Source organism: Diadema antillarum, unplaced genomic scaffold, assembly GCF_040938485.1.
Source record: "Diadema antillarum isolate AM-2024a unplaced genomic scaffold, OU_Dant_1.0 seq00001349_RagTag, whole genome shotgun sequence".
Classification (NCBI taxonomy): domain Eukaryota; kingdom Metazoa; phylum Echinodermata; class Echinoidea; order Diadematoida; family Diadematidae; genus Diadema; species Diadema antillarum.
This window is the reverse complement of record NW_027272114.1, coordinates 624,519-643,768: the sequence shown is the minus strand read 5'-3', so window position 1 is coordinate 643,768 and position 19,250 is coordinate 624,519. Positions and strand designations below refer to the sequence as shown.

Genomic DNA, 19,250 nt, shown 5'->3' with positions numbered 1-19,250 from the left:
CAGAATACATTCAAAAGTATCTATTGTATATATAAATATATGATATTTTTAATTGTAGACCTACTTTGCTTTTAATTCCAGATGAAGTATCTGAAAGCAAAAATGGTGTATTAGCATTATTGATAGTAAGTAGGACCTAATACTCTAGTGATGTGTGATTATCGGAAAAGGTAATGTAAGCGGTAATTGATTACTGAATATTTAACAAGGTTTTTATTTTTGCGAATTTCGCGAGTCAGGTGCTATTCGCGAAAATACAGACACTCAAAAATATTGACTTTGATCCCTATGTGGATGTGACGTTCGCGTGTACATTTTTTCGTTGAATTGAATTGAATTGAATTGAATTTATTCATTTCATTTCCATTTACATGTACATTGCATTTTACATTGCATTTTTGCATTTGCATTTACATTGCATTGCATTGATGATTACATATTGACACATAATATTACAGTAATATAACAGCATGAATTAACAGAATATAGAGTTACTATACAAAACAGAAATGGGGTGACCCAACTAAAAGCATAGCTTGTAAAATTTGTAGGTCACCATTCAACGAGTAACATTCATAATTATGTACAGAGTGATTGAGAATATAACATATATACAGACTCCTGAAACATATTTACATAACTTATACATACTTACATCTTAAAGATAGTAAAAATGAAAGAGAAAGAGAGGTAGAGAACGAGAGAAATAGAGGAAATAAAGTGAGAACCAAAGGGGGAGAGAGGAGGAAGAAAAAAGAAAGAGAAAAATAAACGATGGAATTAAAATGAATAGGAATTCCACATGAATGATATACCATATAAAAATGATTATAAGATTATCTTATAGGGTAAAAGTGTCCAGATATTTGGTATAGGATTATAAAAAACTAGTTACATCGTAACATATTTACTCAAAAGATTTAGTTTTAATTTGTATTTGAATGTTTTGAGGCTTATGGTTTGTTGAAGAGAATAGGCTAAAGAATTCCAATATCTTGGTCCAGCGAAAGCAAGTGTATTGTGTTTAAAATTGGTTCTAATGGATGGCAGGTGGTAAGAAGAAGACTGCCGAGTGTAGTAGTTATGCACATGTTCATTCATAACAAAAGGTGACGAAATGACCTGTGGAAATTCAGAATCCTTCGAGCTGTACATAATGGATCCTAGATTCATAAAATATATATCCTGTACTTTTAGTAATTTATTTTCATAGAAGAGTTCATTATTGTGAGAACGTGATGTTGCACCAGAAATAATTCTCACTGCCCGTTTTTGGAGTAATAATAATTTATCCAGGTATAGTTTTGCTGAGTTTCCCCAGGCAAGAACGCCATAATTGAGATAGGGTAGTACAAGGGTTGAGTATAGTATACGTAATATATTCTTTGGAAATATAGATTTTATATTATTGATAACGCCAACATTATCGCCAACATCGTTCAGTACAAGACTCCACTAATGGAAATTTAACCACTCGCAAGATTGTTAGGAATTCACGATTCGGGAAAATTTAGACTCGTGAAATATGTGGCATGGACAGTATTTTATTGGATATAATTATACACATATATATGAGGTATATAATTTTGTACTTGTTGCTTCATTTATATCTATGTTTCAGTTACACTCAATCAGGAGACGATGTTATCGGAACATAAATTCAATTCATTATTCTCTGTAAATTCAGGGTGGTATACATAGGTAGAATGTTAATGAATAGCTTGTATCTGTCGCTGAGGAATTTATTATATCACCATAAACTGAATGTAAAAGGAATTGGTTGAGTTAATTCCATTTCATTGATATTAATTCAGAAATACAAATTATGCAGACTCACATGAGATGTAACCCACATGTATTATGATGAATTGAATGATTACCTTTCCTGTTTTACAGGTCTTTTCCCTGCTTCATGAATAAATGAGCAACAACCATAACATCCCTGTCTGAAGACTGCAATTATGTGTACTACCCACATTTCCTATCCTATAAAGTTTAATTTGGTAGAATTTTTCCTCTTGTCTTGGTAGCTTTGCAATGTAGCACTTAAGTAATTCGTCTTGAACAATGTCACTACGACAAAACTACATCATGCTCTTCTACATACGAGCCTATGTCAGTCTGTAATCATGTTTACACATGGAGGTTAAAACAATGTTTTTAATGACAGTGACTACGTTGGCAAATCAGGTCAATAACTGACGGGGGAGACATGCAGGTTACAGCTCGTTATTCCGAAGATTCGTTATTCCGAAGGTTCGTTAATCCGAAAATGAAATAAGATTCGTTATTCCGAAGGTTCGTTTATCCAAAAAAATTATATAAGGTTTGTTATTCCGAAGGTTTGTTAAGCCGAAAATGAAATAAGGTTTGTTATTCCGAAGGTTCGTTAATTCGAAAACGAAATAAGGTTAGTTAATCCGAAAATGTAACAGGGTTCGTAATTCCGAAGGTTCGTTAAACCGAAAATGAAATAATTGGTTCGTTATGCTGAAGGTTCGTTAATCCGAAAATAAAATAAGGTTCGTTATTCCGAAGGTTCGTTCATCCGAAAAAGAAATAAGGTTTGTTAGTCCGAAAATGAAGGTTCGTAAATCCGAAAATAAAATAAGACTCTTAAAATTCCGGAAATAGAGTAAAATTTAGAGTAAAATATAGTGTTGTAATTACTGTCATATGCGTTCGTTGATACGTATGTGCACATGTGAGAGTGTGTGTATGCAGGTGAAGTACATAGAACCTTTGAAATTACTGTTTAAATGCCCATCTTATCCGCTCGCACCCCCATTATCGTCGCCTTATAGCCTCACGTTTATCGGTAGTCTAAAATTCATCATCATCATCATCATCATCATAACAATTCAGGGGAGGCATGTTCACTTTGAAAAGGGGATGCTAGCATACTCATACTCTTTTTGGACAAATAAACACATACGAACACACACATGTAAACAGGCACACACAAACACATGCAATTCCATACAAACTTTTATCGGCCACATAGAATGCCGTCATAATTTGTAATTTCATTTGTACATGTATACTAACGATGAAAGTAGAAGTATTTTCTCCTCCGGAGGATGAGCTCGCCCCCTCCCTCTCCTTCACTTCTTCATCATTGTCAGGATAATACATTCATTATTTAAAATAATTACAATATTCTGCGACTCTAACATGTCTCAAGCAGGGGAAAAAAATCACACTTGCGTGGACTTACTGTAAATATAAAGGCTTTTAAACAAATAAACAATCAAATATTACTAAACAAGCAGATTTCAAATGTAACAACTCTTTCAATATTAAGCTTCACTGTGAAGAGTGGAATGTAATAGAACTTGTCCTACCGATCAGTCACTGGGCAAGAAATTATTTTTGCATGAATTCAATGAGAAGTTAAATGCAGTTCTCCACTTTTTTGTGTGACATGTAACACATGGAATTCATATCGTTATGGTAACTGACAAAATGTAAGCCAGTGCTTTGTATCAGTTCTAGCTTTCGTAAAGTTAAGTAAATTGGGTTTTACACTCCATTATGATAGCCTTTGCCATTGCATGACACCAGATGTATTACGTATTACCAAAAGAAACTGCAACTTTTTTGTGTAAAACCCGATTTTGGACACATATTTATGTGTACTGCTTGGATATTCAAGTTACGGTACCCATTGTTAGAAGTGAAAAAAAAAACGAGTTATCAGTTTGCATGCATTTCACCTTCTCTAAACATATGATCTTTTTCTTTTCTTTTCTTTTTGAGGGGGGGGGGGACCGCGGTCACCATCTTAAAATAAAGGGAAGGCTTTCAAAATTAAAGGGATGGTATAATATTGGCCGAGATGGGGCGTCAGGTTTCAAAATTTTTTTGTGAGATAAAGAGTAACTTCTTATGAAATATGAAGGAGCACAATGTTCTACGAGGAATTCAAAGTTTATTCGATGTAAATTGGCTTTGAAATGGCTGAGATATTCAAAACAAAGGGATCCTAATAAAACGTTGGACACACCTTTTGTTTGGCCCAATGTTTTACTTTGTTTGTTTGTTGGTTTGTTTGTTTTTTTGGATATCTCAGCCATTTAAACCGATTTTAATACAATACACTTTGAATTTATTTTAGAATTGCATCTTTTTTAAATTTCACAGGTGATTTCTAATTATCTTGCAAAAAGTTAAAATTTGAATCTCCCAACTCAACCAAAACTAGACTATCCCTTTAGAATACCTCGCCTGTATGAAATAAATCTCTTTATAAGACACTAATACCCCAGAGGATCAATAGACACCCCCACACATACACACAGACACAAAATAAAAGGGGACTAACTGCAAACACCTTACAAAAACAAAACACGCCCTTCATTGGATATTGGTACAATTAAAATACAAACAAACAAGCAAACATACACGTATAGACGTTGGCGATTATATTGGTCGTTATCATGCATAGTAAATATGATACCGAGTGCTGAAAAATAACTATTATGAAGGTGGACGAAGTGAGATCATATTTACACGGAGCCACTGCATGTCGAAGATCCCGATTACAGTTTGGGGAGGGTGGGGCATAATGATGCACTTAATTTTAAACTTGTAATATGACGTCATTACCGTTATTATCATTAAAAATGTGAGGGTGTCTGAAAATAGGCTGTAGAAAAATCACACAGTCCCCTACGCTGTAAATCCAATTGCTCAGGTTAATAATTGTTCAGACTGAATTAAAATCAAGATTGTTGATCTACGCCATTTCTTCACGTAACACGACATGCTTTACCTGAAAATATACACTTGTATCATCCTCCCCAGACACAATATCGAATTTTCATTGCGTAATATTCAAGCAGTTTTTTGATTACGACAACGTATTTTGTCATAACAGTGAGTTTATTCATTTTCGGAATTACGAACCTCATTTCATTTTTGGATTAACGAGCCTAATTTCGTTTTCGGATTAACGAACCTTCGGAATAACGGACCCTATTTCATTTTCAGATCAAAGAACCTTCGGAATAAATAAGCTTATCATATATTCGGAGTAACGAACCTTCGGAATAATGGACCCTATTTTATTTTCGGATAAGCAAACCTTCGGAATAACGAACCTTCGAAATAGCGAGCCTTATTTCATTTTCGGATTAACGAACCTTCGGAATAACGAACCATATTTCATTTTCGGATTAAAACACCTTCAGAATAACGAACCCTAGGTCATTTTCGGATTAACGGGCCTTCGGAATAGCGAACCCTATATTTCATTTTCGGATCAACGAACCTCCAGAATAACGCCACAAATGTTCGGATTAACGAACCCCTTTTCATTTTCGGATTAACGAACCTCTAGGTATAGGGAATTTGTGTGTTTCGGATCAACGAACCTTCCGAATAACGAACAGCACTCGACATGCAAGAAAGGGACAGGTTATTACAAATTGTTTTCTATCGAAAACAAATACATGAAGATGAAAGTTGACATGAAGCATCCCCTGCTGGGGTGAAACAAACTCATTGAAAGTGTACATTTAGCTCACACTAAATATTTACCATGCTTTTTTCAGAAATTGAACATTGACACACTGCATGTATTATAGTTTATTTGCCCTTTAAGAGCATTGCAAGAGGCATAGCTGTTTCATCAGGTGTCCACCAAAACATTTTTTTTTTCACTTGAGATTCACTTTGTTCGAAGAGTTTGTTTTTTCACAGTTTCACTTTATGTTCTACTAAATGAATGTCCATATCAAAAAGGATGAGAAGAGATCCGAGTTCTTACCTGGTAGTTGACAGGCTCAGACAATGCTACCAGGGCATTAAACCAGTCTGCCGAATCATCTCTGTCTGTCCGCCATACTAGGCTCCCAAGATCCTGGGCCAGTGCACTGGTTCGTCTGAGGTACACATTCAGCATACCCACATCATGATCCCCATACATGTAGTACCAGAACTTTAAACACTGCCTAGCAGAAGTCTCCACCAGGGGGCTGTATATACATGCCTCCTCACCTTCAGTGTGGGAATTATTCACGTGGATGCTGGCATAGTATTCTGTTTTTGCACAAAGTAACCAAAAAGAATACAAGATTTTATGAGCTTGAATATCCTGTGCATAGTTGGATTAAACTACTGTATCATATACATTTATCTTAACACACCACCATGACACAATTAAAATTTCCATCTCAACTATCTGGTACAAAATCTGATGATTACAAAATGATTACCAAGACAGAACAAGTTTGATGTATCTATGCCCTCTTCCTCTCCCCTGCCTCCTCCACACACACACATACTTTTGCCCTGAAAAGGGGAAGGAGAAAGAGAGTGAATAAACCAGAAAGTACACACATCAAATTTCTTTCAAAAATTCCTTCCCAGATTTTTTTTTTTTTTTGGGGGGGGGGGGACAGTGAGGTGATTGGAATTATTTCAGAACTTGAACAGGGTGCAAGTGTTTTGAGCAGAATTCATGATTTACTTCAATCTCCCCCCCATACTCTTTTATTCAACTGAATGTATGCCTGTCATTTTTATTCACAGCATCACACATCGAAGCGCATCGAAGTTTGGACAGCTGCAAAGTGTCTGTATCTAAATGTCATTTATGTGCTCAATCACACAAGAGGCCAAGGTATTCCACACTCTGACCTGAGGCTGTGGAAGAGTCAGATTTTGATCTTGGTATGACAGTGCCATTAGCAGCTCTTGACCAGTCCAAGTCATCGTCCTGTGCTTGTTGGTATTCACACCAGCCAGCCTCAAAGTCACACGTCAGTGGGGATACATCTATGGATTTGATGAAACACAAACCAAACCAGATCTACTGAGCACATGTAAAGAATGTAATTACATGATGGCAATTCTCATTTCAAAGATATCTTTAATTAATAGAATGTAGGTTAGCAACTTAATCAGTGATAGTCACTACAAATCACTGACTGAAATTTAACAATTGTGAGAGAGTAAAGGTCACCTGACGATCAATGGTGGGGTGTAAACGACTACTACTGCACTTTGGGAGAGTCATGTGTCTGCCTGAAACATTCACACACTTGATGCACAATAGTCAAAACAGAAGACTTGGATTTTCAATAGGAATTCAGATCTTTAGTTAATTTGTCAAGATATCACCAGCCAATGTTCCAATGCCTCAAAGGGATGTACCCATATCCAGTTGCGTATCTGGGGAAAACGGCGCCCGGGGGCAAGCGCGAAAATTGCGCCCCTAATTTCTGAAAAAGTGGTCAACAACAACCCCATCCCGTTAGGTACTTTTGAAAAAGTCCACATGATATGCTTTTTCGAGCACTTAAAAGGGGTCTTTTGAGAAGGATTTGAATGTAATAAACTTGGATAAATTTTGGCGAGCGAGCGCAGCGAGCGAGCAGAATTTTTTTTTGAGTGAGCCGAAATTTGCATATTTCCGCGTCATCATCAAATTTTATTCTTATCTCTTGTTTTTGTTTTTGTTTTTCATATAAATTTGGGCGAGCGAGCGCAGCGAGCGAGCCGAAAATTTTTGTATTTCAGCTTACAAAACAGGGAATTCTTGTCATTTTTTGTTTATTAGATCTTACAATTCCAATCAAGATAGAGTGACGGCCTTATGTAGATCCCTTCAGAACGAATGAAATTGCAGCCGCTGCTCCGTGTGACATTTTGCCTGGTAAATATGAAATGACATGTGTGAACATAATAGACATTGTCATTTTGTCCGCGTCATCATCACGTTTTGTTCTTAATATCTTCTTTTTTTCTATAAATTTTGGCAAGAGAGCGAGCCGAAAATGTTTTTATTTCAACTTACAAAACATGGAATTCTTGTGTAAGCACAATATGCATTGTCATTTTGTCCGCGTATCATCATCTTTTGTTTTAATCATGTTTGATTTGGTTTTCTGCCCCCCCCCCCCCATTCTTCCTACCCCCGTCCGGGCGAGGTTTTTTTTCTTCTTCTTCTTCTCCTCCTTCTTCCTTTTTTTCCCCTTTTCTTTCTCTTTTTCTTTTTTTTTTCTTCTACGTTTTTTTTTTCGTTTTTCGTTTTTGGCGCCCCCAAGGAGTGGCGCCCGGGGCACGTGCCCCCTTGCCCCCCCCCCCCCCTAGATACGCCACTGCCCATATCCACATTGAATAATCTCAATTTGTACTTTTTGTGGATTAACTTTTGAGAGCATATTTCATTCACATCTCTGATAATTATAACAAGTGGACACACACTACACTCCTAACATGATACACAAATGAAGTGAGATATCATGAGTCATACAATCACAAAAACCAGCTTGAGACACAAATGTGTCATCGACAGCGATGTCTCCAAAGCCCGGACTGCCAACTGTTGCCTCCAGTACAATGGTAAAAGATGTGGAACTGGAGAGGGAGATGTCACTGGACAACCAGACATCACCCTGGTCACCACTCTTTGTCCACTCCAGTGACCGTGCCTGGGTAGAAGCATCTTGTGTGTAGACACTGAGGGATCCTACAGCTATCAGACAGAGCAAACACAGCCAAATTTTGAAACCTTCCTCCGATATGCAATGTTTATTTTCTTTGTGTATATAATTCATTCACAAATTATTGTTTAATACGTTGCTCTACCTGCCAATCATCTGAATAGCACTTCATGGAAAATACACATCCAGTAAATTCAATTCAATTCAATTTATTTTCATACTTCTCAATGAAGGAATGTACATCAAATATAAAAAAAACATAGTGAATCATAATATCCGGCTTGGATGTACAGTAAATTAATGTAAGAATGTAAAGCATATAGTGGTCAATCATCGCACGTTTGGTTCTATGTATAACGCTAAAGAAATATGAAGGAACCTACTTAAAAGCGAGCTTGTTAAGCGTAGGTCCCAAATTCTGAACAGAGTGTAAAGATGAGGAGCACGGATGCAACGTAGGACCAAAATAAAGAAAAACAAAAATGAAAGGCAAAAATACCTGAGGCACTAACAGAATCTTCTCAATACATTGATAGTGATATACAGACAACCACATTCTGCAGATGTAAGAACAGTTGATTTAACAATGTTGACAATAGTGTAATGATATGATTTGAATAATGGTGAAAAGAGAACAACTCGACATGCGAGTCCTCGGAGGAGATACGGGAAACCTAAAGAGTGAACATACAAGTACTAACATTCAAAGAAGATTCGGAATTAGAATTAGAATTACCAGCCGGTATAGCACAAAGGGGAATACAACAAGCCAGCTGTTCACGCGTTCCGAAGTCTTAGGGTACAAAAAGGGGTACTGGTGTGAAGGAATTTAAGAGCGCAAACAGAGAGGCTTAACTGATTTGAATGACAACAACCAACACAGCAGGAAAAGGCACATAAACAAGAAAGAAGGAAATTACAATGGACTTACGCAATGTAATTATTCAGTAAATTATGTCTTAATTTGTATTTGAAGGTCGACAAAGACAAACAACCTGCGAGTTCTATGGGGAGATCGTTCCAGTACTTCGGCCCTGTATACATAATTGGTGTTTTTTTTTTCGCAAAAATGGTTCGGGTCCGTGGTAGGTGATAATCGTCACGTTGGCGGGTGGGATAGTTATGAATACAGTGATTTCTTTTAAACATATGCAAAAAAATATCAGGAAGATCATTTTTGGATAATTTATACATGAATATCCCTAAATTGTAATAAAACAAATCTGACAATTTCAAAATTTCGTTCTTATGGAAAAATTCATCTGTATGAGATAAATACCCAGTCTTATTAATTATTCTAATAGCGCGCTTTTGTAAGAGAAAGAGCGAGTCAAGCAAAGACTGGGACGTGTTACCCCATGCCAGTATTCCGTAGTTGAGGTAAGGGGAAATCATAGTCGAGTATATAATTTGCAATATATTGGTGGGGAAGTAATCTTTCAGTTTATTTAGAATTCCTGCATTCCTAGATACTCTAGAAACTGTCTACCCTTTAAATTAGTTGATTCATAGTTCTCTTTGTATGCAGACTTTCTCTGACACTGAAACTCATTTCTTCAAAATCTGCCCTAAACCAAGAAAATAATGGGATTTCACGTGTTTTCAGCGATCTCAGTCACAACCATGATTTAGAAGAGAAGATGAGTACTCATCACACAAGTCTCCATTTGATTTCTAATGTTATTTCAATACGTTGTGTTCTTCCCATCTATCAATTACTGTAGTTTTGTACTCTCCTAACTATAATCGTTTTCAGGGAGAGAAAGGTTGTAAAATTCTTATTTATTGACCAACAAGATTATATTTTGTGAACAAGATAAAGTAAGAAAGTTTAGATATCATTGCACTTTCTTTGGGTGTGTGATTGTAGGCCCCATAATATTTTATTGATAATATATGAAATTTAATTGTCAGATTTGTATACTCTTCTTTATCTTATCCACATTTTATGACTTTCCACGGTTTTATTCATTTTGTTTTACAATCTTTGCAACATTAATTTGGATTGAATATGTTAGGAATATTGTGCCATAGAGTACATGGTATAGGTTCATATAATATGCTTACCAAATTTTGTTCCTTCAATATTAGAATACAAACCTTTAAAGGCTTGGTTCAAGGACCTGAATAATTGTTCACTATAGCTTTATAATTGTTTGGTCTGCTGTTTTACAAAAACATTGCCCATGTTAATCTCCCATTAAAAATTATACACAAATATCTTCGTGAAGTTGTCATTCAGTCAGCCAGAAATCAAAGGTAAATGTTGTTGCAGGTCATTTGACCTATGAAATATTTCAAGAGAAAATATTTTTCCCTCCATCTTTCTCTTTTGGATTTTTCAGCCGCAGTAACATCTCATGAATTTCTTGGTATATAGAGTAGTATCCTGTTTTGCTTATATCCAAAACTCTGAAATGAATGATTTATCATGTTTATGGAGCAAAAAATATTACTCCCATCAATACTTTTATCTCCGTACAGGCTGTGTCATTATAGTCTACCAGAGATGGCTACAAACTGATGACTTTATTGTGGAAACTCACTGGCTGCATTGACCTTGAGGTAACCTGGATTTCACTACAGTCCTGTCATGAAGAAGGTGAGGAAAACCGCTTAGTTATTTACCACAAGCAAACACCCACTCTGATTTACAAAAGGAACAAATTCTGTACTGGTTTGGTTTAGTGCTAGAATGATAGATACAATAACTAATGAAAGAGTGTAAACACAAAGAATAAAATACTCACTCCTTCCATACATGTGGTACCACAATTTGAAGCAAGTTGAGGTAGGGGCATAGATTTGACTGACCAGTAATGCCCTGGCATATGAAACCAGATTGGACGTCTCAAGGTAAATGTAGTAACCTATGAAAGGCAAAGATCGTGAAAAACCAGTGAACTGAAGCTTCTCAGGATTTGATGTTTCAAAACAGCATAAAAGTTGAAAATATTAGCATCACACACAAATTCAATGATAGCACCTGCAAATCATTTGATAAAGATAGAAGGATGTCACAGTTCTCTTTCTTTATCATCAAGAAGTCTCATTTATTCACATCTCTTACTAAAATGTTACAAGGCATACTTACAAGTCCTTGCCTTCAAGAACATACACAGGCTAGCACACATGAAAGAGGGTTACAAAATACTTTGGAACAGCTGTTCTCCTTGTGTACAAAGAATTTTTGTATCAATTTTAAGTATTGGAATATAAGTGAATCTCTCTCTCTCTCTCTCTCTGTAGGAAATATCTCTGAGACATTAAAGGGATAGTACAATATTGGTGGAGATGAGAAATGGGCTTTTATTTATTTGCGAGATACCAAGAAAATACTCATGAAATAGTACAGAGCATACCATTTTAAGAGGAATTCAAAGTGTATTTGATGAAATCAGGTTTAGAATGACTGAAACATCCCAAAGACAAAGTAGAACAAAGCGATCATAATAAAAGGTGGGTCCCACACTTTATCAGAATCGTTCTGTTTTGGATATGTCAGCCATTTCAAAACTAATTTTCATCAAATAAACGTTAAATTCCTCATAGAATCACATGCTCTTTCATATTTCATAAAAGGTTTCTCGTTATCTCACCAAAAATATTAAAAACTTGAAATTAGGTCTCGACCAAAACTATACAACTCCTTTAACCAAGGTCTACCAATTGCTGATATAAATGATCCAAAAATATGGCTACCTAGTAGTATATGCAAACACACAATACTCCTGTCAAATATCTAATTTCTTTGATCACTCATTGTTTAACATATTCATACTGTGTATCTCATTCTTAATGTGATGGGCATCATCCTCTTGTGTTTCAAGAAGGACATAAATTCCAACCCTGCAGTTTAATTGCACTAATTCATATATCACAAAGTATCAAATTCTGCATTCAGCTACTGACCACCTTCTTAAAAAAAAAAAGAATATATATATATATATATATATATATATACATATATATATAATTACACACATATATATATATATATATATCAATATATATCAATAGAATCATTTCAATCATCCATACATCATTCTTTCACCTTACCCTGTTTCCCTCTTACCAAATTCCGTTCCAGATGTGTGGTCCTTGCTAGGACCAGTACCAGAGGAGCTTGTTGCTCCGTAGTCCAGGGTCCAATCTGTGTAATCTCCAGTATTTATGTTACTCCAGTAACAGTAACCATCTTCAAAATCACACAGACCTAAACAAGAGTTATGCAAAGAGTCAAACTTACACATGTTGTTCCTTTGCCTTTCTCAAGATGCAGATATTATATTCCGGTTATCATTCCTGCTACTATTTTGAATGAGAAATCTTCCTCACATCACTTACATACTTAAGGGGATGAAGTTAGATGATTAGTAACAATTCTGATCTTCTAAATTGCGCACTGTATGTATGTATATATATATATATATATATGTGACAGTGCACCTCAAAACGAACATAAAGTCGCACACACTGATTTTGCGTGAGGACTGAAAATAAGTGAAATGGGTCAACCTAGCCGAACTTGACTTTTTCATATTTTCTGAAAGAGCGGGTCTTCTTTTACATTATGCTAAAATTTGGTATCATAAACCGGGCAGGAAAGTGTGTTTTTTAGCAGTTTATCTCGAACATTTTTGGTAGAATAGTGTGATTAGGTGTGTCTTTACAATACCTTTTTCATTTCTGAAAAACCTTGTCCACACTCTTCACTTTCAACTCTAATAACTTTTAAAAGGATAGCACAACTGCTTTGAAAGTTGGCATTGATTATGGACAGAATGTGTTAATGAGGCATGCTTAATTTCAGTTCAATCTGATAATCTCTTCATTGTTGTTACTCTGGTGGTTTACTTCCTGTTTTTTGTCCCATTCATCGCACAGCCAGCACGGTTTGGTAAAGATTAAGCGCTTGAATAGACACTGTACTTCAGAGCCTCTTTTCTCAGTTCACACTTTTCCTGAGTTTGCGCTTTCTTTCCAATATTTAGATAGGTTAGGAGAGTCCATTTTATTTGAGTTATGCATCATTTTAAAGCTTAAAGTCTGCTCTTGCAGAATATGGCCTTAACTAAAAAGTCATGTCTGGCGACTTTTTGTTTGTTTTGAGGTGCAAGGTCACATATATATATATATATATATATATATTGTCACCCACTGACATCTGGAGTACTACACCTTCACCATTCTATCAAGAAGTCTGCAGAAAACATCAAAAACAGACAAGGTCCAAGGAGGACACTAAGATAATGTGATTTTTCTTCCAACAGTCAGTTTGAGTTTCCAGTTTTTCCTGTTTCTGTTGATGGTACAATGTCAGCTGTGATGAGATTTATATGGTGTATCACTCCTAAATGTAATATCAACGCTAAATGTAATATCGACCCTAAATGTAATACACCTTAACCCTAAATGTAATAACAACCCTAAATGTAATACATTTTAACGCTAAATGTAATAATCGAGTCAACCCTAAATGTAATACATTTTAACCATAAATGTAATAACTGGAGACAACCCTAAATGTAATACATGTCAACCCTAAATGTAATATCGACCCTAAATGTAATACATGTCAACCCTAAATGTAATATCGACCCTAAATGTAATACTTTTTAACCCTAAATGTAATACTGACCGTAAATGTAAAACATTTTAACCCTAAATGTAATATCGACCCTAAATGTAATACACCTTAACCCTAAATGTAATAACAACCCTAAATGTAATACATTTCAACCCTAAATGTAATATCGACCCTAAATGTAATACATCTTAACGCTAAATGTAATAACAACCCTAAACGTAATACATCTTAACGCTAAATGTACTAACAATCCTAAATGTAATTCATGTCAACCCTATAAATGTGATACATCTTGACGCTTAATGTAATTACGACCCTAAATTTAAAAATCTCATTATAGAGAGTGTAACCAACGCAGAATATCGGGCAAAATGTCTGGGGGTATATGAAGGGGATATGACGCAACTTTTTATAGCGCTCTTGAAAGAGCAGCAATAGTTGCTTAGATTTGTTTCTGTTGTTTACCCAGGTAAAGATCACACAGTCTTATTAATTCCTTTGTTTGCTGCAAAGTTGATTAGGTATATTGAACATGTTTTTTTTTTTTATCTATACCTTTATCATACAATCATATAAACATTTTGTATTCCAATCTTCCTTCAGTGTTCATGTTTGTTTAAAGTTTTGATGAAAAAGAAAAAGAAATTCTTTGCAAGGAAATTCTGAATGTGAATAATATTGCAAGAAAAAAAAACCATATAACTGTACCTACTGATAAAAAGGGATGATAGAGCGAGTAGATTGAGAAAATTAGAAATTAGAAAGATTTAGAAAGATTTCGCAATTTTTTTACTAACCATCACTATCTATGTAACGTTTCAATGACGAAATATCTGTCACACATTGACATGGCAGCAAATCACTGTCCGAAGTATTAGCCTCATGACAGTGTTAACTACTCCTGGTAATCACTACTATACTTATAGTGACACAAAACTGGGACAAGTGGTCGTTGGGAGGGTACACGAAATAATTCAAAAATGCCAGTAAAGCAAAAAGAAGTACATGTAGATGTCTTTTTTATCATCTTTGAGTCACCATTAGTATATTGACTTTCCTATGATATGTGAATGTATGAGTAACGCAAACTGACTTAACTTTTGCCCATTTTTTTTCTTTTTCAACAAAACTCTAAGCAATAATGAACACTGAATAAAGATTGGAATACAAAATGTTTATGTGATTGTATGATGAAGGTAATAGATTTAAGAACTATGTCACATGGACCTAATTAACTTTGCAGCAAACAATGGATGTAATAAGACTGTGCGATTTTTACATGGGTAAACAACAAAAACAGGTCTAAGCAACTGCTGCCGTTCTTTCAAGAGTGTGAGAGAAATTTGCGTCTTATCTCCTTTGTATACCCCCTGACCTTTTGCCCGATATTCTGCGTTGCTTACCCTCTATAATCAGGTGTATTACATTTAAGGTCGTGATTACATTAAGCGTTAAATATATTATATTTGATAGGCTTGACATGAATTACATTTAGGATTGATATTACATTTAGCGTTAAAATGTATTACATTTAGGGTTGTTAGTACATTTAGTGTTAAGATGTATTACATTTAGGGTCGATATTACATTTAGCGTTAAGATGTATTACATTTAGGGTCGATATTACATTTAGGGTTGAAATGTATTACATTTTGGGTTGTCATTACATTTAGGGTTGAGGTGTATTACATTTAGGGTCGATATTACATTTAGGGTTAAGATGTATTACATTTAGGGTCGATATTACATTTAGGGTTAAAAAGTATTACATTTAGGGTCGATATTACATTTAGGGTTGACATGTATTACATTTAGGGTTGTCTCCAGTTATTACATTTAGGGTTAAAATGTATTACATTTAGGGTTGACTCGATTATTACATTTAGCGTTAAAATGTATTACATTTAGGGTTGTTATTACATTTAGGGTTAAGGTGTATTACATGTAGGGTCAATATTACATTTAGCGTTAATATTACATTTAGGGGTGATACATATGGCACCTGGGGAACAGCATCATTGTAATGTAGTACTTTCAAGTAAAAAAAAAACACACACACACAATTTGTTATACATACATGTACTATCAATTCCTACTGTAAAAGTGGAAATTTTTGCACTGTGGGAATTTTTGTGCCTTTTACACAAACAGAAACTAGTTAGTGCAAAAATAAACACACAAGAATACTTTTGCTTGTCATATGTTGCAGTAATTGAATTCTGAATTCCACGGAAATAAAAGCATGCAAAATAAATTTCATATCTGGCCAAGCGCAAAAATTACTCACAAGAAAATTTCTACTGATAACTATAACAATATTCCCATTAACATTCCCATTTTGTAAGATTTTTTCACTCACTTTACAGAGATGTTTGCAAGAGCCAAAAGCCATTTTTTCATTTCTTCAAGTTTATAAAGTATGTTTTGTATTCTCAACAATGCACTCTCCTTTGGAAGAACAGCAGATCTTGTGTGCAAAAGCTATAGCTGAATTGAATACAATGTAGAGAGATTACCAACTTTATTTTACACATCAAACAGTTTTCAGAAAAAGTGTACTTTGATGCTTCTTACGAGGCAATGTGGATAATATTTAAATTATCATCAAATGAAGATTGTCTTTACCTGGGTGAACGCAAGCTGATGTTTCAAAGTGAACATCATCCACTGCTATGATGTCATCGGTATTGTCCCCTATGGTAGCCACAAAGACCACCTAGGACCATGAGAAAACAATGTTTGATTAGTATGAACAAAAAGTAATTTATTTCGAAGAAAATTTTGAGACTACTCCTTTTACATCTAAATTTGTGGAAGGGATTGTGCTACCATTGCTTGTTATGCTCATTAATGCCCTTAGTAAAACACAGTCATAACATGTATTTGTGACCGTGCACCTCAAAACGAACATAAAGTCGCACACACTGATTTTGCGTGAGGACTGAAAATAATTGAAATGGGTCAACCTAGCCGAACTTGACTTTTTCATATTTTCTGAAAGAGCGGGTCTTCTTTTACATTATGCTTAAATTTGGTATCATAAAACGGGTAGGAAAGTGTGCTTTGTTTAGCTGTTTATCTCGAACATGTTTGGTAGAATAGTGTGATTAGGTGTGTCTTTAGAATCCCTTTTTCATTTCTGAAAAACCTTGTCCACACTCTTCACTTTCAACTCTAATAACTTTTGAAAGGATAGTGCTACTGCTTTGAAAGTTGGCATTAATTATGGACAGAATGTGTTAATGAGGCACGCTTAATTTCAATTTAATCTGATAATCCATTCATTGTTGTTACTCTGGTGGTTTACTTCCTGTTTTTTGTCCCATTCATCGCACAGCCAGTACGGTTTGGTAAAGATTAAGCGCTTGAATAGACACTGTACTTCAGAGCCTCTTTTCTCAGTTCACACTTTTCCTGAGTTTGTGCTTTCTCTCCAATATTTAGATAGGTTAGGAGAATCCATTTGATTTGAGTTATACATCATTTTAAAGCTTAAAGTCTGCTCTTTCAGAATATGGTCTTTACTAAAAATTCATGTCTGGCGACTTTTTGTTTGTTTTGAGGTGCAGGGTCACATTTGGTGTCAGTATGGTAGGGCTTTAATGTTGACAACTCTTTCTTGCAAACATTCAAACTTCAATACAAGAAGGTAGAGCAGGCAAATGTACATAACCACACATTAGGAAAAAATAGATTGTGATTGAATTCAACTGCTGTGCAGTCAACTTGGATGCCTCTGTTTCTCAAAAAAAAATCACCATATCATCATAAATGCACAATGTTCTTCATTTTGATGATTTTTTTTTTGTTTGGTCTTGACACTAGCCAAAGTTTGATCTACGACCCCTCTCTGCAGAGGCAATCATTTCCCTTATTTGTTTGCATTCATCAGACAATAAGATATCATGTTACATGTTTGGAGAACTGCATTTAACTGAAGTCTGGTAGCCTCTGATCTTGATCCATCTTGAATTGCTTATTAGTTTGTAAGCTTCATAGCCAAGAATAGTAATACTGGACACCACAAGATGAAGTTATGGCTGGAAAATGACAATTTGTAACTAGGTTGCACTGAACTTTGACCTACCACCATCATGTGAAAAATAGTTATCCTTACCCTATCCACCAATGTACAGCACCACATTCCTAGCTGCACTTATATATATACACTGAAGCTTGATATGGTATTTTCTGCAAAAGTGCAGTGACCTTAGACCTTGACCTTAAACCCATGATGTATTTCATCATGTGGTAACCTCCCTCTCAAAATTATAGTAAATAGTTCAAGGACACAAGTGATGTATATATTTACTTTAAAAATCTTAATGGTAAATATGTTCAGATAGAAGTATTCTTGCATCATATTCCAGTCTGAAAGATCAGCCAGGCATGATGAGTCTTAAAATGTGGAACGCTCACAGTAATTATGTCACCCTTAATCTGCCACACATGTAATACTTGCTTGAGAGCACTGTGACTTACGTTGTATCTAAGATATGGTACCAACTAACCCTGGGGTGCTGTAACCAGTAACTGGGGTCTCTGGTGCGATAAGGACGCAACAACAGATTGATGAAGACCCTGTTAAGTCAAAAACCACTCACCTGAAATGCCATATCAGCTTGAACATTCACCTCAGCCTGCTGCCAGAAGGTAGGCTGTGTGCCCACCTGTGAGCTCCAATACGGGCCAATATGGCTTTCATATACTGACTCAAATACTTCCAGGATGCTGTGGTTGGGACCGTGTGTTGTAACGTGATACCAAAATGTCATGCAATCTCCAGTGGGTGTTGGGTCAATCCTTGGACTTGATAGAAACGCTTGCTCACCATATTGACTGGCTACCAAATACTTGACATACATCAAGTGACCTTAACAAGAAAAATTATACGATAGTTCTTACTTGACAGTAGCATGGTCAAGGGAACATTATTAGATTTCACAAATGAGGTGAAATAAGTTATTTTCTGAATCTCATTTATATATATATATATATATATATATATATATATATCTTGGAATTTTCCACGTGTTGGACTTCGAATGTTGTAATTATTAGAAGAAAGAGTCTCAAGTACGCCATGGATCCAACGATTACAAAAATTTTTATTACAAAATTTTCGGTCTGCCTCAGACCTTCGTCAGTGCAAAGACAAATATCGTTGGATCCATGGCGTACTTGAGACTCTTTCTTGTAATATATATATA

The 19,250-nt window shown here is 35.4% G+C and overlaps 1 protein-coding gene across 1 annotated transcript in view; it reads right to left on the bottom strand.

Moving 5' to 3' along the window:
- LOC139708575 (MAM and LDL-receptor class A domain-containing protein 1-like) overlaps positions 1-19,250 on the bottom strand; it is a 130,925-nt gene that overhangs the window by 62,914 nt on the left and 48,761 nt on the right. Inside the window, exons 16-22 of the mRNA XM_071620513.1 lie at positions 18,645-18,710; positions 16,666-16,756; positions 12,526-12,666; positions 11,201-11,320; positions 8,261-8,482; positions 6,643-6,780; positions 5,771-6,042 (exon numbers count right to left, since the gene is read on the bottom strand). Of these exons, the coding sequence (XP_071476614.1) occupies positions 5,771-6,042; positions 6,643-6,780; positions 8,261-8,482; positions 11,201-11,320; positions 12,526-12,666; positions 16,666-16,756; positions 18,645-18,710 (1,050 nt within the window). The remainder of the gene's footprint in view (positions 1-5,770; positions 6,043-6,642; positions 6,781-8,260; positions 8,483-11,200; positions 11,321-12,525; positions 12,667-16,665; positions 16,757-18,644; positions 18,711-19,250) is intronic.